Source organism: Macaca nemestrina, chromosome 1 (genome assembly GCF_043159975.1).
Source record: "Macaca nemestrina isolate mMacNem1 chromosome 1, mMacNem.hap1, whole genome shotgun sequence".
In the NCBI taxonomy this organism is placed as follows: domain Eukaryota; kingdom Metazoa; phylum Chordata; class Mammalia; order Primates; family Cercopithecidae; genus Macaca; species Macaca nemestrina.
The window spans coordinates 124414728-124441957 of NC_092125.1; the positions used below are offsets into that span (position 1 = coordinate 124414728).

The 27230-nt window shown below is 41.5% G+C and overlaps 1 protein-coding gene across 1 annotated transcript in view; it reads right to left on the minus strand.

Annotated features, from left to right (window-relative positions):
• LOC105489221 (fibronectin type III domain containing 7) overlaps positions 1-20767 on the minus strand; it is a 29984-nt gene extending 9217 nt beyond the window's left edge. Inside the window, exons 1-10 of the mRNA XM_071067999.1 lie at positions 20530-20767; positions 19979-19997; positions 15716-15970; positions 14700-14960; positions 11145-11402; positions 7670-7924; positions 5632-5889; positions 4824-5078; positions 3062-3316; positions 691-951 (exon numbers count right to left, since the gene is read on the minus strand). Coding sequence (XP_070924100.1) covers positions 691-951; positions 3062-3316; positions 4824-5078; positions 5632-5889; positions 7670-7924; positions 11145-11402; positions 14700-14960; positions 15716-15970; positions 19979-19997; positions 20530-20604 — 2152 coding nt within the window. The 5' untranslated portion in view covers positions 20605-20767. The remainder of the gene's footprint in view (positions 1-690; positions 952-3061; positions 3317-4823; positions 5079-5631; positions 5890-7669; positions 7925-11144; positions 11403-14699; positions 14961-15715; positions 15971-19978; positions 19998-20529) is intronic.
• Between the last annotated feature and the right edge of the window lie 6463 nt (positions 20768-27230).

Consider the following 27230-nt stretch of genomic DNA (forward strand, 5'->3'; position numbering starts at 1 on the left):
TGTGCAAATAAAAGTTCAAGTTTCCTAATTTCCAATATTATCAATAAGACTATGTTAAAAATCTATCCCTAAATCTCAAAGGAGAAAATTATCTTAAATTTGCTTTACTAGTTAAGCAGCAAGCACCTAGTCCTTTTTAGGAAGGGGAAGCATGGGACAGGGAAAATAATCTCTAAATTAAATAATAATAAAGCATCACAATTCCAGAGAATTTTGGGGTCTTCCACAGCCAGAATCTACCTGTGCTGTATAGACATTTTATACCTTCAGCTGGACATAGTGGCTCATGCCTGTAATCCCAGGACTTTGGGAGGCCGAGGCGGGTGGATCACCTGAGGTCAGGAGTTCAAGACCAGCCTGGGCAACATGGTGAAACCCCATCTCTACAAAAATACAAAAATTACTCAGGCATGATGGTAGGTGCCTGTAATTGCAGCTACTCAGGAGGCTGAGGCAGGAGAATCGCTTGAACCTGGGAGGTGGACATTGCAGTGAGCCAAGATCGTGCCATTGCACTCCAGCCTGGGCGACAGAGCAAGACTCTGTCTCAAAACAAAAAAACAAAAAAAGAAAGAAAGAAATTTTATACCCTCTGTGCCCTTCCTACATAGCAAATAAGTTTGATTGCATCTTAATTCACAGATCTGAGTTCAGGGTTAGTTTTAGATAAACCGTCATAACTTGCTTTACCTGAATATATTTTTTTTGGACAGAAAGTAAGCTTCAATCCTGTTTCAGCAACTGGTGAGACCATCACAGTGTATACATCCCCACAGGGTATCTCAGTGACATCACAGAAACTGAGGCCAGCACTCGGGGTGCACGTGAAAATGCCTTTGGAGCCGTAGAGGTCAGTGCTGTAACTGGCAGAGCCCCTGGAGGCTTGCCAGTAGATCCGGATGCCGTTAGAGCCCAGCCTATATAATTTCACCCCCAAAGGGCAGCAGGCACCTAAGCAATAAAAAGAAACACAAAATCACTGGTTTTATTCCACCATCATCGAAAAATGGCCTTGATTACTGCAGGGAAAAAATATAAGTAAACTATTTTAAGTAACAGGATTAATTACTGGTTAGATCAGAGCAAGATTTGAAGGGGTACTCAAGTTATTTCCATGGTGGGCCACATAATCAGAAATCCATGGGTGGCCGGGCATGATGGCTCATGCCTATAATCTGAGCACTTTGGGAGGCCAAGGCAGGAGGATTGCTTAAGCCCAGGAGTTTGAGACCAGCCTGGGCAACACAGGGAGACCCTGACTCTACAAAAAAAAAAAAAAAAAAAATTAGCCAGTTGCAGTGGTGCACACCTGTGGTCCCCTTGGGAGGATGAGGCAGGAGGATGGCTTGAGGCCAGGAGTTCAAGGCTGCAGTGAGCTATGAGGGTGCCACAGCACTCACTCCAGCCTAGGTGACAGAGCGAGATCCAGAAAGAAAGAAAAAAGAAAGAGAGAGAGAGAGAGAGAGAAAGAAAGAAGAAAAGGAAGGAAAAGAAAGAAAAAAGAAAGAAATAAAAGAAAAAAAGAAAGGAAGAAAGGAAGGGGAGGGAAGGAAGGAAAGAAGAAAGAAAGAAAGAAAGAAAGGAAGAAAGGAGAGAGAAATTCATGTGTGAAGGTGGTGTGAGGTATGAATTTTTAATATAGAACGATGGTGAGTCAGAAAGGTCCAAAAATTGGCAGATACATATTGTACATTACTCAAACTGTGAGTCAAAGGCACAGAATCCTTGTCAAAATCCCTCATAATGCCCTAGTTTCATTTGATTTTTGGTGGCATTAAACTTAAATATAATTAATTGCATTCAGCTTTAATTGAAGAACCAATTTTGCCGAGCTGAGTAGCATGACACTTTGGGTGCAGCCATTTATACAACATGCCAGTGACCAAGTTTGCTGGTCCACGCTTCATCCATGGTAGCTGATTAGTATTTTTTTTCTTTTCTAAATACCTTGAGCGAGCCACACATTAGGTGCCAATAAGGGCACCAAATGGATTCCTTAGTAACTAAGTTAAAGATCCTACTGTATAATTTTTAAAAGTTATTATAATCAGGCTTACTTGATTTTTTCTTAAAAGAATAAGCAATGAGAACTGGATATCAAGGTGAGAACTTAGGCAGTAAATCTAATACAAGATAATGGGTCAGAAGAAAGTACACACCAGCTGACATACATGCAGCATGTTCTGAATGTTCTCATGTTATGATTTATTTTGATTCTCAAAACAACTTCGAAGGAAAATATTACTATTCCTGTCTTTTTCAATGAGGAGACAGAATCAGGGAAGATTAGGCAACGCAGCTTATAAGAAGTCATGTCTAATTTTGACTCCCAGTTGAGACTCTTTCTACTACCTCTGGAATGCCAAAATTATATTCCAACTCTTCCATCCCATGCCCCAGGCCGAGGTAACTGATCATTGTACTCTTTCACCTTAAGAGTAGGAAGCATCCTTAAGAGTTTTTTCAAAACCATGCTACAAGCAGCCACTTCAGTGGATTAGAATCATGCAAGAGAAATCTTGTTTGGTAACCTTGCACTGCTTTTAGCTTCTGCCGCTACTCCCTAATGGTCTGGTCTTTGTGAAGAACAAGCGACAATACTGTCAGTAGACAGATGCCTTTGCTCTCTTAGCCTGTTGAAATAAGAAACCATTGAAGGAGCTGAAGAAGCTTAGAAAAGAGAGGTAGTAGCACAATAATAATGAGAAGAAAAAAACGCAGACCAAACAGAATGTGTGATCTAATGCTTCCAGAAAACTCTGCCAGGCTGAGTTACTCTGTATTGCAGGTAGCTGTGTCATATAAAGATACACAGTCCCTTCAGAAAAAGCAGGCATGAATATTGTTACTAGGGGAGTTAATTCACCAACTACCAACAGAAGCCTCCGAAGCTTTGAGGTTCTAACCAAAGGGAAAACTATAACCATTTTAGAAAGTAATCTGAGTTTATAATGCAAACTAGGTGGAGATGCAGCATCTTTTTAAATGAGGAGGAAAGGCTTATGCCTGGATTTACAATAGTTAAGTCCTTACTGCTACTCTAGAGCTGGAGTTTGCTTACCAGAGAAATAACTTTGGTAGGAGCAATCCGCAGTCAACCCCGTGGCGCTAATTGCTTTTAATGTCACTGTGTAATTGACGCCACATGTGATGCATCCCAGGAGGCAGTAGTTTTGATGAGTGTGACACTTAGACTGTCCAGTGTGTGACTCCAGAACTGCAACATGGGTTTGAGCCACTCTCCCAATAGTCCAGCTCACGTTGATTACTGACTGGGTGATTTGAGTTACTGTCAGACCAGTTGGACAGCACGGCACTTAAATGGGATAAAAGAAAAAGAATTGGAGATTTATTTCCACTGAAGATTATTTGTGAAAAATGACAAAGAATGGTATTTTGCCTGTGTTTCACTCAATATCCTACATTCCCCAACTTTCCATTGTTAATAAAAAATTTCCTTGTGTTCATTTCCTCTGATGCGTCATGTAACATTCACTGTATGTAGTGGGTGGTTTCCCCAAGAATGCACTGCACCAACTGGCTGTTGAAGGTTTCCACCATTTTTTTTTCCAGAATAAGAAGGAAATCCTTTGTTGCCCCCATCTTCAACAATTTTTTTTTTTTTTTTTTTGAGACGGAGATGGAGTCTCGCTCTGTCGCCAGGCTGGAGTGCAGTGACACCATCTCAGCACACTGCAGCCTCCACCTCCCAGGTTCAAGCTATTCTCCTGCCTCAGTCTCCCGAGTAGCTGGGACTACCGGCGCGTGCCACCATGCCCGGCTTTTTTGTATTTTTTAGTACAGATGGGGTTTCACCATGTTGGCCAGGATGGTCTTGATCTCTTGACTTCATGATCCACCTGCTTCAGCCTGCCAAAGTGCTGGGATTACAGGCGTGAGCCACCACTCTTGGCCCATCTTCAACAATTCTAACTGCAAATTTCAAAGTAACGGTTGCATTCACTTCTCCCAATAGAACATTTCATAGCATTAGCAATTAAGTATAATTTGCCTTTCTTGAAAATGTTATAGTACATCACTGATATAAAAGCTTGATTTCTTAGCTGCCTAAAATACCCCAGCCATCCTGATTTTTCAGGGACCCATTACCCAGAATACAGGATGCCTAAGAGCTTCATGCATGCAGTATTTTGTATGGTCTCTATCTTACTGCTGGTTTCGTTTTTTAGGTATTTCAACTTTTATAAGCCAAAGTGCCGTCTATCGCTGTATATAAGAAAAACGAATGTCCAAAAGCTGAAGTGATTTGCCACGTTTCATTCATAAACAATGCTATGCTGTAATAATAGTTTTCTTTTATGGCGCTCTTGCTATGCATCAGGCACTATGCTAAGAGCTTTGCAGCATTAGTCAACTTAATACTCATAACCACCCTGTGAGGCCATTATCTCCCCTTTACCTATCAGGAAACTGAAAGTCAGAAAGCATTTTTTAAAGAGAAAAATTTGAAAGGGCTGAGCCAAAGAAATAAGTAACAACCCAGCTCATTTGGCTACTCATTTGTTAGCTGTTTTGATAGATTATATCATAGCCGAATATGAATTCAAATAAATGTTTCACAGAATGAGTAAGTATTCCTTCTCTGATGCCAGTGAATGGATATACTAGTCTTGAGGATATTTTTACAGAACTTGTAAAATATTGAAAATTTTATTTTCTATGACCGGGACTCTTTGAAACGGCTCTGAGTTTAATGTATTTCTATGGCACTGAGGGTAGATTAAATAAGGAAGTTCATGTCTTGAAACACTTCGTAAGGACCCCACTGAAGTCAACATTCAGGCTTGGTGGTTGCTACATACCTGTTTCCAGGGGCACACTGTAGCTGGGCAGGCTCCGTCCTGCCTGTGTTTCAGCCACAGCAGTGACAGAGAACACTGAGCCACAGGGCAAGCCCCGCATGGTACAGGACTCTCCCATGCTGCTGCACTGATATAGTCCTTTCTCCCCCTGGGCAGTCACAGTGTAAGTAGCGTCATCATTAGTGGATTGCCAGTGCACGTTAATCGTGGAGAATGCATCCCTTGAAACATTTTTTATTTCAGGACTGCAAGGAGCTGAGAGATTTTAGAGTATTAATTGAAAAAGCATGAGTCGAAAATATCACATGTGCCATTTGGTCTAAAATTGATTTTGCCCCCAGTGAGATCATCATAGTTTTCAACCACGTCATGCATGCAGGCCAAATTACATTACAACTATTGACATTAACACTGGGCATTGGGTTCATATAGTACTGGAATAGCTGGAAAATGTTTAAGAGCATTGTGAACTCCAAAAGCAAACGTAAGTAAGAAACATATTTACACACCTTCATGGTGTGAGTACAGGCAGGACCCTCAAAGACAGGAGGAACTGAATGGCTGAAGTAATCATGGGCAAAACCTTCTACTCTCCCCACGGTCTCCCCTTTTGTTTTCATTTTTTCTACTTTCCTCTTCTGCCTTCTCCTCTGACTCTCCTTCGTACAACAGCGGCTGTCTTGGTCCCCACAAAGATTGATTAATGGGATTTAACCTTTTTATTGGTCTTACTGAATGCCCATCCTGAGGCTCGCAGCTGGGGTGAATCATTCAGACAGCAGTGAGTGGAATGATAGCTGTGCCTTACCTGTGGTTATGAACTGGGGAGTACATGACATATTGCTGCCTCGGACTTCACTGAATGAATACACCGTGATGTTGTACTTGGTGTCACACTCTAGAGCCGAAAGGGTGCACGCGGGAACAGTGTCATTGCACTCAACCGTGTTGTACCCATCTGCAGCCTTGGTTTCATACAGTTCGGCACCACGGACGGGAGACCACACAATCTCAACTCTGTCACTGGACACCAACACGGGGTTAATGTCACTAGGGCAACAGGGAGCTGAAAGCAGGAGCAGAGGGAAAATGGTGGTCCCATCAAGAGCAATGCAACCAGGGCGGACACTGAGTCCTGACCTCCCATGCCCAGAGGCTTGGCCACTGCCCTCCCTAATGACTACAGTGACCCCCTGTGGGTCTGTCCAGGTCCAATCTTGGCCTAATTGTCACTGCATAGAGGGTAAATTCTCAGCATGACATTCAAGGTCATCACAAGCTGTAAGGTTCAGCTGTGCTCCCCCAACTCCCTGCCACACCAGACTCCTCAATTCCCCCATGCCACGTGCACCCTCGTTCTCTATGCAGAGAAAATTGCTGACCCCTCTACTGGAAAGCCGGTCCCCTCTTCTGCCTGGTAAAATCATATGTAGTCTGACTTCTCAGATCCTGTCAGCCTTTCCAGACACTAAGCCAAATAAAACTGGGGGGTGGGGGTCATAGTTATATAAGTAGATTTTTTTTTTTTTTTTTAAAGAGACAGGGTCTTGCTCTGTCACCCAGGCTGGAGGGCAGTGGTGTGATCTCAGCTCGCAGCAACCTCTGCTTCCTGGGTCCAAGTGATTTACATGCCTTAGCCTCCGGAGTAGCTGGAATTACAGGCACATGCCACCATGTCCAGCTAATTTTTGTGTTTTTAGCGGAGACAGAGTTTCTCCATGTTGCCCAGACTGGTTTCAGCTCCTAACCTCAAGTGATCTGCCTGCCTCGGCTTCCCAAAGTGTTGAGATTACAGGCATGAACCACTGTGCCCGGCCGTGTATAGACCTTGAGAGACCCTAAAGAACCCCACTGGCAAATGTCTGACTCAGCTTGGGGTTTCCCTGGGATGCTCTTGCCCCACTTACATTTCCATTCATCCTTCAAGATCCAGCTCAAGGCCACTCTGGAGGACCCTCCTGTGTTAGGACCTTATCGATGGCCTCTTATTCCACATTCCAAAGGCACCAATGATTTAGATCCCTCATCCTGGCAAAATTTACTGTAATTCAGCTAGACTTTTACATAATTATGTTGGAGTATTCTTATTTGTAATGTAGTTATTTAATTTCAAATCACTCCACTCATTCTTCAAAACTTGAGCATCTCCCATATGCTGATCATACTATTATAAGCACTGAGGATGAAGAGATAAATAAGACGTAATTCCTGCCTTGTACAAGATACAAGTCTAGTGGAGGATAATAGCAACAGCAATTGTGATGCTAATAAAAATATTTGCATCATGCTTTATCACACACAAGACCTTTTCACATTCATATTCTCATGATTTGTCCCATTTTGCAGTGAAGAACACTAAGGAACTAGCAAGGTGGACATCATTACCCTCAGTGAAGGAATGAATGAGTGGTCAAGTTAGGGTGTCAACCCAGGTGTCCTACTCCAAAGTCCTCCACACCATGTAGCATCTTGGCCATTGTATGTCTCTCTTGGTCTTAGGGAAAGAGTGACCTCCTGAAACGCAGGCACTGCCTCCTCTTTGGCAGCAGCACATGCTAGAACACTCACGGAGTACATCTTTGTGGACAGTTCAATCTTTCAGAGCAAGGTTGAACAACTACATTCTTCCTCCTCTTTTCACTCCCAAACTTTGCATTCTAGTTACGCTTGGGTCCACAAAACCAAGATTCCCTAGTCTGGAAAGAATGTGAGATAAGAGATTACTTTCTGTTCTTAATCCTAGAATGACTCCCAGGTGCTAAGTTAATAAGTGGAATAGGTGATCCATTCTGCTGCTGAGGTTAGTGATCTCAGAACTCCCTTGACAAATATCAAATGGGACTTACCTGTGGTATAATTGAATATGTCACCCAAAGGACTTTGCCCTGCCTTGTTATAGGCAAAAACACTAATAAAATAGGTGAAGCCACACTCAGATAAGAAATTGCACTCAGTGAGAGATGTGTTGCAGTGTACTTCCAAGCCGTCATCACTCTTCACAAAGACCACATAGTAGTCACCCAGATCTACATTGGACCAAGCCACAGACAGGTGGCCGGGGGGATCTTCTTGGATTGTCACTCTTCCAGGTGCACAAGCAACTAGGAAATGATCAATAAAAAGCAAACATGAGACTACTGCAGGAGATTTTCTTCGCATGTTTGCAATTATCTAAGATTTCAGCACAACCCAAATAAGCAACTCTGAGCTTTGTGACAGATTGAATTTGGTGCACAAAATGCAAAACTGTGCACTGGAAGCATTAGAAGATTTTCTTTATAGGACCAAAGGCTATGTTATAGGCCCCAAACCACTACAACAAATTTTAATGACCTGTCACATTCTCTTGTTATACAAAATATTGTTTGAAATAATGAGCCCTCAGAGATTCATAGTCATCTTAAGACATAAAAATTTTCATTGTTAGATTATTTGTTGAAACATTTGATTTCATCCAGAGATGAAGCTAGTTTGGCTTCAGTGGAATAATGAATATCCCAGAAGTTATCTGTTTTAGAGATTAAAATACAGATATCATTCATTATGTTTTATATTAATATATTCTCTAATTCTTCCAGCAAATATCATCATTTTACAGTTGAGGAAACTGAGGCTTATAGAGGTTGGTAAGTTGTCCAAGATCCATAAGTGGGAAGGAATGGAGCTGGGTCTTTCTGGGGGTTTATGTGTAAAGCCTCCATAGCATGGAAAGTTCTTTTTTAAAAAACCTATTTTTTAAAATTTATTTTTTATTTTATTTCATGTGTTTATTTTTTGAGACAGAATCTCACTCGGTTGCCCAGGCTGGAGTGCAACGATGTGATCTCGGCTCACTGCAACCTCCACCTCCCGGGCTGCAGTGATTCTCTTGCCTCAGCCTCCCGAGTAGCTGGGACTACAGGTGTGCACCACCATGCCCAACTACTTTTTGTATTTTTAGTAGAGACGGGGTTTCACCATGTTGTCCAGGCTGGTCTTGAACTCCTGACCTCAAGTGATCCTCCTCCCTCAGCCTCCCAAAGTGCTGGGATTACAGGCATGAGCCAATGCGCCCAGCCTAAATTTATTTTTTAATTAATTTTTTTGGAGACAAGGTCTTGCTCTGTCACCCAGGCTGGAGTGCAGTGGTGCGATCTCAGCTCACTGCAACCTCTGCCTCCCAGGCTAAGGTGATCCTCCCACCTCAGCCTCGTGAGTGGCTGGAACTACAGGTGCATGCCACCATGACCAGCTAACTTTTGTATTTTTTTGTAGAGACAGGGTCTAGCCATGTTGCCCAGGCTGGTCTCGAACTCCTGGACTCAAGCAATCCACCCGCCTCGGCCTCCCAAAGTATTGGGATTACAGGCATGAGCCACCATGTGCAACCTGAAAAGTTGTTCTAACTGCAGCCTCTCATGCACTGAATGACAGAATACATTCTCATGCCCATTACACCTTCCAGGGAGCATCTTCAGCATAGAGTTAAGATACTAGATGCTACAAATAAGGAACAAATCAAATAGTATGTATAACTCAGTACAAACCCAGGAGACATTCTCAGATGTCCTAAAATTTATCTCACACAATAAATGCTAGACTATGTCAAAAGCAGGCATGTATTGATTTGTTAATATTGACTGTTTCTCTGTGTTAAGGCAATACCTCATTTATCCACATAATGCCTCATTTATTGATGGAACAATATCTTCTGAAAGAACGAATTCAAATAAAGTTTGTTCATTCAAGTGCTAAGCTTTAAAAATTTTAGTTTTCACTAGTGGAAATCTTCCCAAAATATATTACACACTTCTGGGCCCCAGGAAACACATAGTACTTTGTAAACATAGTTCTTTTATTATATATTTTAATATAATATATATTATATGTAATATTAATATATTAAATATATTAAATAATAATGTTACTTTATTATTAGTCAAGGTCATCCCCATGATCATGACTGTGTCATACACAAACTGCCTTAGAACCTCCTGGACCTGTAAGTGTGAAGGACTATTCCAATGGCACTTAACCCTGACTGCATAGTAGAATCAACTGGGGAGCTTTTACAAACTATTCATATCCAAATTCTATTCCCAGCAACTCCAATTGGTCTTAAGTGGGACCTGGGTATTGGGGTTTTATAAAAGCTCCCCAGATGCTCTTAATGTGCGTCCAAGATTAAAAAACACTGCATGGTTCTCCCCTGCATTAAATGCCTAACTGCCTAACTCAGAACTGCTATGCTTTTGAAAGTGTTTTTTCTCTCTTCTCCCACTCTCAACTATCTTGTCCTCATAATCACTTCTAATGTACCATTCACATTTAATTACAGTTGTCAAAAGAGAAGCCAAATCATCAAGTTTGTTATCATTGACCTTAATTTAACATAACTATAAGAGAGTGCGGGCCTGAAAGAATAGCTTTATTTTTTTTTCCTGTGGAATGGAGTGCATCAACTTGGGGATAGCTCCTTTTCTTCCTATTCAGAAGCTTTTTTAAACTTAGAATGACATAACTGACTGTGAGACAAAGTAGACATTATTGTAGTTGTCGACATTTTCTTTGGCTTTAAGCATTGGAATTAGGCAAACTTGAGCAGCTTGAATCTCAGCTCTACTGCTTATTATCAGTGTGCCCTTGGGAAAATTATTTAACTTCTCTGAGCTTCAGTTTTCTTATCTAAAAAAAGAGATAATAGAACCCACCTCACTGAGTTGTCATGAGATTTAAATGAAATAACATACTTATAGCGCCAGAGACATAGTAGGTCTTCATTAAGTGTTAGTTTCATTAATTGTTAGTTTCCATCCCCGAGACACATAGATATTTCTAAATAGAGGAGTCAACCTCCACGTGTGTATGTGGTTATCGCTCTGATAAGAATGAAAATGGAAAAATATCTAAACATATATTCAGAACTAGAAATATCCTGTCTTTATCTTAAAAAAATGGCGGCTCCCACCAAGCCTAGGACATGAGACATGATGTAAAGAAGAGGCAGTTATCTGTACGCACAGTTAGAGCTGTGTACAACTCAAACCAGATCTTAGAATTTTCACAGCTTTACAAAGGAAAAAGAAAAAACTAATTAATGAAAGATCTGGAATAGAAACCAGGCCTCCTAATTTTCCAAAAAGTGCTTTTTGCAATACACACTATCTTGCTTCACTATCAGTATTATTCAAACTCATGAGAATGTTCAACTCAATGCTTTCATTTAGACCAGGCTTTCATTTTCATATTTTCCCAGAGTATTCAGAAACATTGTCAATGAATGTCTCCCTTATAGCAGTCACTGCTGCAAGTCCTACAGCAATCTCACTCTTGTTTACATACCAGTTTTCAGGGTCACTGTTGAAGATGATTTGCTAGATCCAGCATCATTACTTGCTGAAACTGAAATCAAGTATTCAGTTCCACACTGGAGGGAAGAGATGGTGCAGGAACTGAAAGCTGTGCTGCAGGTCAGCTCTGAAGAGTCACTCAAAGCCATCACAGTATAATTGAAAGCTCCTTCTGCCAGTGCCCATGAAAAAGATGCCTTCAGAGCTCCACTATCGAAAGAGACTTGAATGTTGGCAGGGGCCCGAGGACCTACATTTTTGAGAAACAATTAAGATTTTGTAGTAGCCTTACAAACTAAGTAAGAGTTGGCATAACAGTGTTGCAGAGACTGGAGGATAAGATACCCAGTAGTTGGATAATTACCAAGTGTCCAAAGCATAAAATTGGGATTTAGGATGATGCCTGGGAACTGGTAATACATCTGCTACTATGCAAACTCATAATAAACTGTGTGGCATTGGCCATATTGTTTACCCTTTTTTGTAATTTAATTTTTTCTCATATATAAATAGATCTAACAAGATCCATGTCTAACACCTATAGGTGATAAAAGACATATTTTGAATGGATTAAGGCATTATTTAATAAGTAGTTAAAATAATTAAATGAAATTATTAATGGGAAGAACTAAAAGGGCCACGTGGGTATGTTATTATTAAGTGAAAGGTCAAATATCTTCTGTTATTGATCAATGAAACTGAACATATCCCTTCTTTACTTTTGACATCTGCTACAACTTTTACTGCAATAGCTTTTCGGTCATAATCGTTTCTAGAGGAGCAGATTTTCTTTCCATTCACCATCAAAAGGAAGGAAGGAAGGTATCAAGTGTGATGCATACATATTAAGGCAGTCTTTTAGTGTCTCCAAAACACTTAACCCTACATTCTTGTACATATGCCTTCCTTTCTTAAGACTTACCACATTAAAAAGCATAAGGAGGTGTCCTGGCCTGGGGAGGGAAGAAATTGGCCTCAGTTCTTTGGAATCTGTGCTGTAATAACGCCCAAGCAGCAGGCCTTAGGAAACTGCTTAAACAGTCTGTGAGCAGAGACCAGCATCCTCTGGACATGCCTGGGGCAAACAGGGAAGGCCTTTTTTTTTTTTTTTTTTTTTTTGAGACGGGGTCTCCCTCTGTTGTCCAGGCTGGAGTGCAGTGGCACAATCTCCGCTCACTACAACCTCTGCCTCCTGGGTTCACGCCATTCTCCTGCCTCAGCCTCCTGAGTAGCTGGGACTACAGGCGCCTGCCACCACGCCCAGCTAATTTTTTGTATTTTAAGTAGAGACGAGGTCTCACCATGTTAGCCAGGATGGTCTCAATCTCCTGACCTCGTGATCCACCTGCCTCGGCCTCCCAAAGTGCTGTGATTACAGGTGTGAGCCACCATGTCCAGCTGGGAAGGCCTCTTTGAGGACATGAGGACCTAACTCATTCTCTGTAAGGCAGGCACCTGCCATGTTTTTCCCGTGGGCCATCTCGACAGGCCCCTTCCCACTACATGGTCAGCTTGTCTGCAGAGGCAGGTCTGCTTTAGGGAAGTGCTGGGCCCAAGGCTGGTAGGGGTAGCCTGCAGTGTTTTAGGGCAACTTGCTTTTCCCACAGGGAGCATGGGAGAACTAGGAAAAATAGGTAAAGTAGTGAGAGCCTGTAATGAGTTGACTTGGGTTCCCTCCCAGTTCATATGTTGAAGTTCTTACCCATAGTACCCTCAGAATGTCGCTTTATTTGGAAATAGGGTCATAGCAGATGTAATCAGGTAAGATGCAATCATTAGGGTGGGCCCTCATCCAATATGGCTGATTTCCTTATAAAAAGAAGAAATTTGGACACAGATAAACATATATAGGAAAAATTCCATGTGAATGTGAAGATAACCATCTACAAGCCAAGGAGAGAGGCCTGGAACAGACTCTTCCTCACATCCCCCCGAAGGAACCAACCTAGCCGACACCTTGATTTCAGACTTCGTAGCCTTCAGAACCAGGAAACCAAACATTGCTATTGTTCAAGCCACCCAGTTTGTGGTTCCAGCAGCCCGAGGAAACTAATCCAGAGGCGAAATCTAAACTCTGTAGAGCTTTGTAAAACATGGGTAAACCTATGAAGGGGAAGTCTTTAAGAAGCAAGTTATTCTAGGGGATGCTGTCTCAGTGCCCCAGCCTGATGAAGATGCTCCCTCCTGTGCCTCGCTGTGTTTGCAGCCTTCTGCCAAAGCACTGATCAGGTGAAACTGGAAACGCTGACTCACCACTGGTCTCTCCTTTGACATAATCCATTCTTTGAACGGAGGGATCATGCTTTATTTGCTTTTGTATTCCCATCAGCTAACCTATGCCCAGCACACAGTGGGCCCTTAACAAATGTGGAAAGAAAAAAGCAGTGTGAAAGGGAAAGGAAAGGGAAGGATGGGAAGGGAAGATAAGGGAAGGAGGGAAGAAGGAAAGCCAGCCAGCCTAGGAAAAGGCCCAAGGAGACTGACTTGTCACAGACATCCTGACTCACCAAGCCTGTCATGAATCACCTCAGGGCTATTATTATACAACCTTCCTAGGGAAATAGTATAAAAGGCGGCAAACCCCTCTCTTCTCCCTACATTCTGCCTTGGCCCATTGACTACGGGGCTTCCATTCCCCTCCAAACTTAGGGAAAGTTGGAGAGAACATTTCTGGTTTCTTTCCTTCCTTTCCTGCGTCCTTCCCAAGTGGTGAAACAGCTAATCTGGTTGGTGAGAGTCTTGTGTCTATTTAAGTTACATTGCCAGTGGATGGCTTACTCTGCCTCAAGAAAAGAAAACACACACACTCTCTCTCTCTTTCTCTCTCTCTCTCTCTCTCTCTCTCTCTCTCGGCTCACTCCAGCAGCTCAATTTGGACCTCCAGTTGTAATGCTGCAGGGTATCCTCTGCTTGGGGGACCTCTGGGTGGGACGGTGAGAAAACGCACAGCAAGCTCCAGCTTCTTCCCACAGCTGGAGGAGCAGTAGTGGGAAGCCCCATGCTGACTTCAGGCCCAAGCTGAGGCCTTTGGGAAACAGATCTGAAACACTAATTCCACTGCAGGATCCTTACAGCATCCTGTGCCTGCAGAAACCTTGCTCTGCTTGCTGCCATATCTCTAGAACAATGCCAGCTCAAAGTTGGCACACTGTCACTCAGTATCTGCAGAACAAATGAATTCCTATTTGGCCCAATTCTTATACTAATTGGCCTGAACCCAGAAAGGGACAAGGGGTGATGGGTAAACCTAACAAGAATCACCTTCTTCTGTGTGATGTCGAATGTGAATGCTGAAATTGAGTTGGATATTAGAGGGTGGTGCCATGCTGTGTGCATTCTGAGTAGCATTTCTTTATCCATGCAGGAAGCGTTTAAACTACCGAGGAGGAATAGACAAGGCACTATAAATAACTTCATAATAAATTTAAATAGCTGCTGCCAGCTGCTCTGTACTTGTCATGTAACACTACTCTTGATGGCTGCAACGCACAGCCCCCCACGTTAATCAAAAGTAAAATTGTTCGAGGCTGAGCTGAGAAGTTCTTACTTGTTCTTTGATTGCAGGTGGAGTCGTCCCCAGGGATTCCGTTGGCATTCCATGCATAGGCCTTTATGGTGTAGAGAGTCCCAGCTTCTAAACTGGTGAATGTCAAGGAGGTGTTTGTAGTATTCTCTTTCCATATACTCCCCAAGCCATTGGCTTGCATAATGGACACAGAGAATCCAATTGCCATATATACAGCTTCCCACTGCACAAGAATGGAGTCTGAACTTGGAGAGCTTACTTCAAGAATTGGTGCAGCCAACACTAAAAAAATAAAAACATGCATTTGTGTTACCAAAGTCCAATAGAGGATAATTCAAATTTAGAAGCAAGTAAATTGATATCTATAATATACAATAATTATTTACTTTATAAGAGCATTCACAACAAAGTTTCATTAAACAATTGCTATTTAAGTGTATACTAACCATAAATAACTTGGCAGAGGAATGGGAAACAGAGAAACGCTAAATATCAGACACTACTTTTAACTGAAGTTGGTCAGAAATTAGATCAAACATTCCTATAATCATAATATAAATCAATGGGAAAATGAGGGGTTACACTATTTTAACGTGCACATAACTTTTCAGAAATATGCCTAGGTACAAATTTATCAAATCAATTTCAGTAATGCTGATGACAAACTCCAAATGCTTTTATTTGTTTTGTTAACATATATGCCATATGGTCAGAGTGCAGCAAAATCCCTTCTCTGTGTTCTTCATTTGGCATGTTAAAACCAGAAATCCCTATTTCAGAGATTTAAAAGCTGGGATGCTTTTAAAGATGCCCAGAAATGGGCTTTATTTTCCAAAGCAAAGCATCTGGCATTTAAATGCCACCTCCTCCACAGATAGCTGAATTCTCAAACAGCATCATTTGGTAGCTTTCACTTCTGGGCCTTGAATTGTAGGCACTCATGTGACACCAAATCACATTCTGCATTTGCAGCACCAGAATAACTGATCCAAGTCACAAGCAAACACTCAACGGAGGATGAGCATCCATCAAGCTACCTGTCTTTGCCTGCTTTGGAGGTGATGCCTGGCTTCTCCCAGCAGCACTGATGGATCTGATGGTGATTTCGTACAAGGTTGCAGCCTTTAGTCCCGTCACAGTGCCTGGGGAATTGGCCACCATTGTTTCAATGACTGTGTCCCCGTCTTCAGCTGTGAGGAGGTAACTGGTGGCACCCGGCACTGTAGCCCATTCTACAGTGATACTGTTGCTGATTTTTGAATATGCCTGATCAATAGTGGGTATTTCAGGAGCTGAAAGAGGTTTTAGAGTTGTACATTAGCCAAGATACCTACAAGGATGACTTCTTTCATCATTTTATTCTTCAAGCTAAATCATTCTCATGCTTTCCTTCAGACATAAGCTTTGCCCTTATTATCCAGATCAAGGAAAAACAGAGAAAAAGAAAGACAAAGCTACTCTCCAGAAGAGATCCAGAAAGCTCAAACCTCTCACTCGGGGATGGTATTTCAAAGTTTTCCCCAGGTGCCTGTGGGGTAATTTGCACTTTTTGTACTTTTAAAAGAGCTAAATAAGAATGGGAAGTAATTACGGGAAAGAACTCTGGAAAGACAGAGAGAATAATTGAGAGGCTTTCTTCCAGAGGATTCTACTCCAGTTGGGCATTCTGTGAATTTTGTAGGCTGCTTTGCCATTGATCTCCCCTCTGGGTCCCACAGCCATCCCACTGCCTCCAGCTGGACTCATCTCCATTCCTCCTGCCTGTGCCCCATGGCTGTGGTCACTCTCTCATGCACTTTGCATGTTTTCCAGATAACATTTAATCCAATGGAGGAAGGAGGGAGGATCGAGTTCTTTGTTATAATTACTCCATAGCACTTTCTTTCATATTATCAGAGTGGAATAATTCTCAGATTCTTCCATACAAAATAAAAGTAAACTTTATTCTCCCTTTCTCTATCACAATATCTGCCCCAGCATAAGAATGCGATGGGCCAGGCTATGGTTTGCCAGGGAGATATGAATGCTTATGTCATAGGTTTACACAAGGTATTCCTATACTCAGGAGTATGGAGTAGGAGCTATAGCACAGTCCTCAGATTGACTACTTTACAAAATTCCATAGATGCAAAAATGTCTTGGATATAGGAGATCCAAGTGGAAGAAAAGGTCAAACAAAAATAGCTGGGCTTTATTTGCAACTGGCACTTGGCCTTTCAGGTTTAATGTACTCCACTTGCTGGGTAAAATCACTATATGTCAAATATAGGGAATTTGACAAAACTAAAACTAAAGGGAAGACAAACAAGCAGAACTATAGGGCAAAGAGGGAGAAGGAGTAAAGACAGGTGATTCTCCAGTATCAGCTCCCCTTCTCCCAGAGCCAAGTCCCTATGTGCACGATGCAGATAACTTTCTCTTTCTGTACCAATAGCCCAGAGAGTTAGCTTTGGCAGCATCTCAGAAATAACCATGCTGCAAAAATGAACAAAGTCTCCTCTGTGCCCTGGCCAGACATTCCTTGAACATCACCCAGGATAGTCTCTTTTGCCATTGAAAGAAAATTATGACAGTTATATACACTGGGGGAAAGTCTCAGTTATATACACTGGGGGAAAGTCTCAGTTATATACACTGGGGGAAAGTCTCAGGCCTGCTTGTCATAGCCACTTGCCAGTGGAAGCCAATTCCATAGGAAAGGGCTACGTTCCGTCTCTCTCCTGCAGAACGGAAAGTCCCAGCAGGGGCTCCCTCTTCCAACACACACACACACACACACACACACACACACACACACACACACCCCTCTTCTGCTCCCCCAGCTAATGATCCTGTGCTATATGCCTTCTTTCCTCTAGTTTTCTGGTATCTCTCAACATCTTCTGTTTCCTCTGTCCCCACCGTTAATCTTATCTTCTATGTTACCAGTTCTGTTCATTGGAATGAACTAACTTCCTGGGAAAATGACAACCAAACTAGCCACAGACACAGGAGGCCGGATCATGCATTCACGGAGTGGTTTGAAAGGCATCTAAAAGGCTAGCATGACACAGACCCTCTCCCCACAGGCCTGTCACAGGGCCCGAGGGCTTCACAAAACTGGTCTCATGGAATTGATCTAGGAGAGGCACATTTGCTTGGAAGTCGTAATGCAGGAAGCCAGTATCACAGAATGAAACTCAGGGTTGTGTAGTGGGAAAATAGCAAAGGGTTTGGATTCAGGAGCTCTGGGTTTGAGCCCTGGCCCTGCTATTTACTTTTGTGTGTGAAGGCATGCAAGTCATTGTACCTCTTCTAGACTTGTTACCTTCCTTGACAAATACGGATTATTAATACCTACATATTAGGATTTACTTTGAAATTTAAAATACCTGCATTTTAGGATTGTTGTAAAGATTAAATGAAATAGTGTGTGTTAGGGCACTTGGAAAGTGTGTGTGTGTATGTTTGTGTATGAGCCAAGACAAGTAAATTTTGATGGGTTTGGAAAAGCCAGACCATATGGCACCGCTGTGGAGAGGTCCTGTGAAAATGGGATTCTGAGGAGTGTGGGGCAAACACAGGCTGGAGAGACAGATTGTCTGTTTTACTCCTGGTTTTAGGGCAGGCTCTGACCAGCATCAACAATGAAAGAAGATCAACCCCTATGTAGTATGTTGCCCTTTAATAGATGAGAAACTTGAGTGTAAAGTCCATAAAGTAGCAGCAGTTCCTTACTCTTCCTTAATTCTATGGTTAGCCCACTGACTGGACTGATGAAAGAGAAAACTTTATTCCCTAGATGTACAACCAACCACTCTGATCAGTCAAAAATGAAACCCCTTGGTTCTCAGCGTCTGTGCATTCCACCAGCTCAAAGAGATCTAAATTAGCCCATGAGGCCCCAGTGACCAGACACAGATACACAGCAATACCAGAGCCCAAAGAGAATCAAAATACACACACACAAAATAAAACCTTCTATACAGTGTAGCTAATACACATTCCATCTAATGAAAAGCCAGGACTCAATTAGGAATTGAGTCAATTAGCAGCAGCATCACTAGCTTAGCCTGACCCACCATTTCTCTAGAATAGGGCAGATGCTGTGAGGACCAAAAAGGGTCCTGTTCTGAGGGCTTGATGTGTCCTGGGTGTGCTGGGACCTTGTAAGAGACGGCAGAGTTAGATTTAGTCCACCCAAAGGTCACTTATTTAAAAAGCCACTTTGTGTATAGCCAAACAGTCCTTCCTATAGTTTCCTTGCTAATCCTAAAGATCTCTCAAGAATAAGACAAGTAAATAAGAATAAAGCAAGAAATAATAATTTTTTAAAGAGATGGGGTGTTGCTATGTTGCCCAGGCTGGTATTGAAATCCTGGGCTCAAGCAATCAATCCTCCCATCTTGGCTTCCCAAAGTGCTGAGATTATAGGCATGAGCCTTGGTACCTGGCCAGGAAATAGAAGTTTTTAAAAACTTACTGTATATGTATGAGTTTTATGAAATTTCATGGCTCAGACATGCATCTATATCAAATTTTTTAACTGTCTTGATTTCACTTCTTTTTCTGTAGTGTAGACAAAATAATAAATGCAAATTTTTCTAATTTATGTCGAATCACTATGAGAGTTTATTGGTGATATGGTTGATATTATGTGGTTCCTAGAGATAAGCTAAATCCTCCTAAAAATAAATTTCCATTCCAGGTATTTAGATTTCTAGCACAAATGAGCTAGGAAGGGCCTCTAGATAAATTATTTTTGCCTTCAGTTATCTACTTAAGAAAGATGGAGATCAAATATTTTTAAAAGAGGGCCCCCTTTCAGCCCTGAGTGACTGATGTCTATATTTTAAATATGCAATATTAGAAGTATAAAATCCCTTTTAAAGCAGGGAATATTGCCAATTTAATCAAAGATAGCATTTCTCATTTTTCCTCTAATTCCCCGGAACATAAACAAGAACATTTATATAAATTAGACTCTGTACAATATCTTAGCTAGAATGATGATCGTTGTAATATTTCACACATGGCTAACTGTATATGAGAAAATGCATGCCTACATGACTCTATACATTACAGTACTCAGCAAGAACACTTTCTGAAGATTTGTCTTTCAAGTTCAATCCATTTATTTGTCTTACCAATTATCAACTCCCCAGGACCCAGTATAGTGCTTAGCACCCAGTGTGAGTGCTCAGAAAATACTGAATTTTTTTTTCTCGTAGAGCCTTTAGATTTCAGGGTAGCCCGTAAATTAACAATGGAAATTAAAATCAAATACAAAGAGGAAAAACTTTCATGTCAGAAAATTGTACCTGATTTTGCTGAAGCAACCTGAAAAGGAAAGTTTAGAAAATTAGAACCATACAGAAAAACACCACTTGGACAAACGTAAAACAGGAATAAAAGCGGTAATAAATTAATCACAACATTTTTATACCTAATGTGAGCAGTCTTTCGATCCATACAAGTATTTCTCTACACAAATCGTTTCCCAGCACCCCAATCTACCGGAAAGCAACTCTAAATGGAATTTTGAGGCTGGAGGCAGATCCCGTTACTATTTCATTTCTTTCCCCTTTGAATCTGCCTATTGAACTAAGTCAGTAGCTGCTGACAGATTTTTCAGAAATCTTTGTTCTTAAAATATAATGATAATCTTGTTTTCTTTCTCTAGTATATGGCATTAAATTTCAAACACGCAAACATATACAACCTGGGTACGAACTTTTGAAAAGTATTTCGATTTCTATCTCCCCATTCCCCAACTCCTCAAAAAAAAAAAAAAAAAAAAAAAAAAGGAGAGAAAAATAATGTCTTTCTTTTTCCCCTAAATAGTTGTGGGCAGTCGGAATGATGAACTCACCATTTTCATACAGATAAGAAGGAATCCAATCAAAGTCAAACATGTCTCCCGTCCACCAGCCATCCTGTTGGACATAGTACTCACATGGCACAAAACAAAGCAATCAGGGTCCTCTTTGGCCCCCTGGAGTACAACACCGTTGGTCGCTGGGATGTGGGGCTGTGATGCTGGGAAGAGACCCTAGGAAGTAGCTCCTCCCCTTCAGTGTGGAGCTGACCTGTAACTAGGGACACTTGGAGACTGGCAGGGACAGGTATTGCAAAAACTGAGAAGAAGAGAGTTGGAGAAAGCCACGCCAAGCAGGCCAAAAAACTACTGTAACCTTGGTTTCAAAGTAACCTTCTTTTTAAAACAATTTCTGTCTAAATAAAAACGTTAGAAAGCTGCACAGAAAATTGTTGATGTGGTAGAGTAATTATTTTAGACTCGGGGATGCTGACCAGTTTTATTTTTCTTTTTCACCTTTATTTGTTGTTGTTCTTTTACTTCAAAGTGAGTGATTAGTCCTACTGTCAGGAAGAATTTGCTGTCAAACTTCAACATGGAATATGAAAGGGCAGGAGCGTGTGTCTGTACTGAGAAAGAAAGTGAGAGGTCCCTGGTGAGCACGTTACATTTACCCATCTCCCATACCACCCTGCAGTTCCAGTACCTTTTTTTTCTCTTTCATTTTTTCAGAGACAGGGTCCTGCTAGTTTGCCAAGCAGCCTCCAACTCGTGGGCTCAAGCAATCCTCCCACCTCTGCCTCCTGAGTAGCTAAGACTACAGATATGCATCACTGTGCCTGGCTAGTTTCTTTTATTTCCAGAGCTGTCTTCCTAGTTCACGCTTTTAATAATAATTAGCATTTAATCTAAGAATTACAGTGTAAAATTTTAACAGTGAACAGATAAATAAATGAAATAAACATAATTAATTGGCTTGCCTGAAATCACACAAGAATTAAATGATCGAACTAGAGTTAAAATGCATCAGTCTGATCTCTACTTTCAACCAAGATAGAATTACAAAAAAGGGAAAAGAACTGCATTTACCCTCCCTGACTTTAAGATTTACTATAAAGCTAAAATAAAATAGAGACTGGGTGGTATTGGCATGAAGATAGATAAATAGATCAATGGGACAGAGAGTCCAAAAATAAACCCACGCATATATAGATAATTGATTTTCAACAAAGATACAAGGCAATCCAAAGGAGGAAGAGTAGACGTTTCAACAGATGGTGCTGGAACAACTGGATAACCACATGCAGAAAACATAAACTTTGATTCGTACCTTACACCATATTAAAATATGAACTCAAAATGGATCATAGATCTAAATGTAGCACCTGAAACTATAAAATGTCCAGAAAAAAAAAACATAAAAGAAAATCTTTGTGATGTTGGGTTAGGCAAAGATTTCTTATATACAACACTAAAAGCAGAATCCACTTTTAAAATTTGATAAATTGAACTTCATTAAAATGAAGAATTTCTGCACTGTTAAGGGAATGAAAAAATAAGCCACAGACTGGGGGAAAATATGTATCTTATAAAGGACTTGTATTCTGTGTGTGTGTGTGTATTCTCAAAATCTAGTAATAAGAAAACAACTCACTATAAAATGGGCAAAAGATATGAACAAACACTTCACAAAAGAAGACATACTCATGGAAAATAAAGGCATGGAAAAAATCCTCAACATCACTAGTCATTAGCAGAATGCAAAATAGCTTTTTTTTTTTTTTTTGGAGACAGGGTCTCATTCTGTCACCGAACCTGGAATGTAGTGGCGCAATCACAACTCACTGCAGCCTGGACCTCCCAGGCTCTAATGATCCTCCCACTTCAGCCTCCTCAGTAGCTGGGACCACAGGTGTGCACCACCACGCCTGGCTAATTTTTGTATTCTTTGTAGAGATGGAGTTCCACTATGTTGCCCAGGCTGGTCTCAAACTCCTGAGCTCAAGCCATCTGGCCACCTTGGCCTCCCAGAGTGCTGGGATTATGAGCATGAGCCATTGCGCCTGGCCCACAGAATGCAAATTAAAATCACAGTGAGATACCACTACATACTTATTGGATGTCTAAAATTAGAAGTTGGTCATAGTCACTATGCCTGTAATCCCAGCACTTTGAGAGACCGAAACAAGAGGATCACTTGAGGTCAGGGGTTTAGAGAACAGCCTGGGCAACATCGCGGAACCCTGTCTGTACAAAAAATTTTAAAAAACTAGTTGGATATGGTGCCACATGCCTGTAGTGTCAGCTACTTGGGAGGTTGAGGCGGGAGGATCACTTGAACTCAGGAGGTCAAGGCTGCAGTGAGCCATGATTGCACCACCGTACCCTAGCCTGGGCAATAGAATGAGACCTTGTCTCAAATAACAAATAAATAACAAATAATAAAATTAGAAATGCTATGTATACTAAGTGCTGGCAAGGATGTGCAACAACCAGAAATCTCATACCTGATAAGAATGAAAAATGGTACAATCATTTTGGAAAATAATTTGGCTGTTTCTTAAAAAGTTAAACACGTACCTCACCATTTCACTCGTAGGTACTGACTCAAAAAAAAAAAAAAAAAAAAAAAAAAGAAAGCATATGTCCATACAAAAACATACATGAATATTCACAGTAGCATTATTTTTAATAATCCCCAAACTATAAGCAAACCAAATGTCTGTCAGCCAAAGTAAGTAATAAACAAATGAAAAATTTCCCAGCAAGAAAAGGAACACACAAAAACATGGATGAATCTTAAAAAAGTCAGACACAAAAAAGAATACAGATGGTTTGATCCAATTATATAAATTTCTAGAAAATGCAAACTACTCTTAAAAACAGAAAGCAAATCAGTGACTGCCTGGGGATGGAGAATGGCAGGAAGGAGGGATTACAAAAGTGTAAGAGGAAACTCTTGGGGATGAAGAACATGCTCATTATCTGAACTGTGGTGGTGACTTTGAGTGTATATATATGTCCAAATATGTCTTAAATATGTGCAGTTTATTACATGCTACTTATATCTAAATAAAGGTGTTTTCAAATATCAGTCTAACTCCAAAACCCTAAACTCCTTCCACTAAACTGCTCTGCCTCGTGAGCTGACTACTACGAATTTAAGGCATTTCAATTTTTGCACCGAACGAATATATATTGACATATTGAGGACCTAATGAAGACAAGGAACTATTCAGGACATGGGAAATACAAACAAACCGGAACCCTGTCCTCTTGGAGCATGTACTCTAGCAAAGGAAGGCCAAACTAAGCAGCTAAAGTAATAAAATATGTCGAGTGTTGCTAAATGTTATGAAGAAAAACGAGTGATAGGAGAGAACACAGCTGTTAGGGAAGACCTCTCTGGCAACCAGATGCTTGAGCAAAGGCCTAAGGGAAGTGAAGAAGTGCATCCTTTGGAAACCTAGGAAAAGAACATACAAACAGAAGGAAAAGGAAGTACAAAGGCCCTGAGGAGGGAGCAGCTTGCTTAGAACAGCCTGTGCACTTATGCCCCCAGCAGCAGAGAGTGTTGGTGGTTGACAGCTCCCGCTCAGTCTCTCACAGACCTGCCCTTGGCTCATGAGAGCTGCCTGGCTTAAAGTCATACCTGCTCCCTGGGCCACCTACATCCAGTGATTGGTGGATAAAGGAATGTTAGTGCTCCTGGCCCGGATTCAGGACAGCTCTGGAGGGGAGGTCTGGATGGTACACCATGGTGTACACCAGGGCAACAGAGGCACCTAGGGTGCAACACGTAAAGAAGTTTGCCGAAGCCCACAGTTCCAGAGGCAGGCAGCACAAACCCCTCAAGTGGGTCATTGGGAGTGATGGTAAACAGGGCCAGTCGTGTTCAGCCACTTGTGTGCAGGCACAGAGTAGACAGAGAGTAGTATCTAACTTGGATTGGGGTATTACTAGACAAGTGTGATGGAGACCGCAGCAAGGGAGTTAAGAGTGTTTACAAGAATGTGATTTATAATATTGTACAGTGGAAACTAAGCTGGGTAAGCAAGGAACTGTGGTTTGTAATACCTCACTGCAACGGAGGCTAAAGGTGCTGCAATGGAATGAAAGGTTGGCAGGATAGAATGGAATAGAATGGAGACCCGAGGGAGTTAAAGAATTGTTGTAGAGTATCTTAGAGAAAGTAAGCAGGAAATATAGGAGTTGGTGATTAGAGAATGGGATGCTTGGAATGGAAACCGTGGAGAAGTGCCAGTTATTGATGATGGCCAGGTCTGCGATGTAACCATGGGAACTGACAGCCGAGGTCAGATGGAGGAAAAAAATCATTAGAGGTCAGGCATTCAAAAAATTGAGAGGTCTGAGTATTGGAAGGATTGTTCAATGGGTATTAGAATCACTAAGAATTATGGCAAGAGTGGTGAAAGAGGTATTGAGCCATCTATTAAACTCTATAAGTATTAAAATATTAGGGGAGTATCTTTCGGGTATGGATGATATAGACAACTGAGGGACAGTAGATGGTGTAATCTGATGACATGTGTTTTATAGGACCTAGGGGATTCAGGAAAGAGAGAGAAACAATGGTCTGGAAGTACAATGATTTCAAAGAAATGAGTTAGGAAAGATAACTATTGTGTTAGCAACCATCTCTGGCTAATGTCAACTTCTTGGTTGTCAAAATAGGTAAGGAGTGTTATCACTGAACTGTTTCATCGGGAAACAATGCAAATAAAGTGGTTGGTTTTGTAATATGAATTTACTTTAAAGCTTTGAATGACTAAATTTACCAGCTGTCTGAAATTCTCCCTTCAGGAATGAGATTCCGCAAAGCAATGAATGCATGAATTTTGATACTGAAGGGAATGGAGCTAAGACAACCAAGAGAGGAAACAGCTACGAGAGTAAGTCTATTTAAACATTATTAGTGTATTAATAAGGTAATATCAAGAAATTTAAGATTAGTAAATAATGCAAAGGCCAGGAGAGGGACTGAAAATAAAACATAAAGAAAATAGTCTGGAATGGAAGAGGGAGAAAATGTGAGGATGCTCCATACAAGAATCATACGCTTTCCAGCCCACACGTACCTGTGTCCATGCTTCCTGACACCCAACCTCCTTCACTAAGCTCACACACACTATTTTAGCTTCTGTTACTTCGTGTGCAATTCCAGATATCAAAACTGTGATTAGTCAGGATTAGGTTTTGCTGAGAGCGGACAGAAAACCTGTAACAGTGGCTTAACCAGAAGTTTCCTCCTGATATAAAATAGTAGAGGCAAAGCCTCCAGGAGTGGCATGGCGATTCTATTCCACAGAGTCTTGAGAGACCCAGCCTCCTTTTTCCTTTTTAGTCTGCCATCCCTAGGATGAGGCCCTCCTTCTTCTTGGTCCAAGATAAAGTTCCGGTTATCACATCAAAGTTCTAAGCAGCAGAATTCAGTGAGAGGAGATAGAAGAGACTAATGATACATGCCAGCAATCTCTATTGGGGAACGATTGGCAGTCAACCACACAAATGAATGAATAAGTGAATGTGATCTGGTGCATAGGTAGATTAGCCAATGGCAGAATTTAAGACATGTAACAGAAAGATATAGAGAGAGGTGGCTAGGTGCGGTGGTTCACGCCCATAATCCCAACACTTTGGGAGGCCAAGGCAGGTGGATCACTTGAGCCTAGGAGTTTGAGACCAGCCTGGGCAACATGGAGAGACCCCATCTCTACCAAAAATATAAAAAATTATCTAGGTGTGATGGTGTGTGCATGTAGTCCCTGCTACTCGGGAGGCTGAGGTGGGAGGAGTGCTTGAGCCCAGGGAGGTCAAGGCTGCAGTGAATATGAATATGAAATGAATATGGAGATGGAGTAGCAACTTTAGAAACTAGTAAAAATTTGAAGTAGCCATTGTAGGGGACATAAAAAAGAAATGTTTAGGGATATAGGAGGAGTATAGAGTAGGATTAACTGTCCAGGAAAAAATTGGAAATTGCAAGATTTTTAGTGGCCCTAATTCATAACGTAGTCTTCCACCATGCCCTTACATCCCCCTTCCGCCAAGGGCAGACCATTTCCACCAAAAAAAAGGAATTGTATAAAACTTCCTTTTTGAGCTAGGCATGGTATCTCATGCCTGTAATCCCAGCACGTTGGGAGGCAAGGTAGGAAGATTACTTGAGCCCAAGAGTTTCAGACCAGCCTGGGCAACGCAGTGAGACCCCATCTCTACAAGGAATACAAAAAATTAACCAGGTGTGATGGTGTGTGCCTGTAGTCTCAGCTACTTGGGAGGCTGAGGTGGGAGGATCACTTGAGCTCGGGAGGCTGAGGCTGCAGTGAGCCATGATCATGCCACTGTGCTCCAGCCTGGGCCACAGAGCAAACCATGTCTCAAACAAACAAAGGAACAAACCCCACTTTTTTATCACAAACAAACTCCACTTTTTTTCTTCTTTGCTCAAATTAAGTAGATGATATTTTCTTGCTGGTACTAAAAAGGATAAACAGATTAAAAACTCAATGTTAGAAAATATCAGGAAGACCCTTACTGATCAGGGATTCCTGATTATTACAATAAAAGAAACCAGACTTAGGCTCCTGGATCCCAGGGAAGAGAAACTCAGGCCACCTTAAGGAAAACAAAAATTGCAAGGATATCCACTGACCAGAGTAGGAAAAAACTAGAAAGCCAGCAGCAAATAAGGTAGCTTCAGGGTCCGGTGACTCTTTTGCATGGTTACTGTT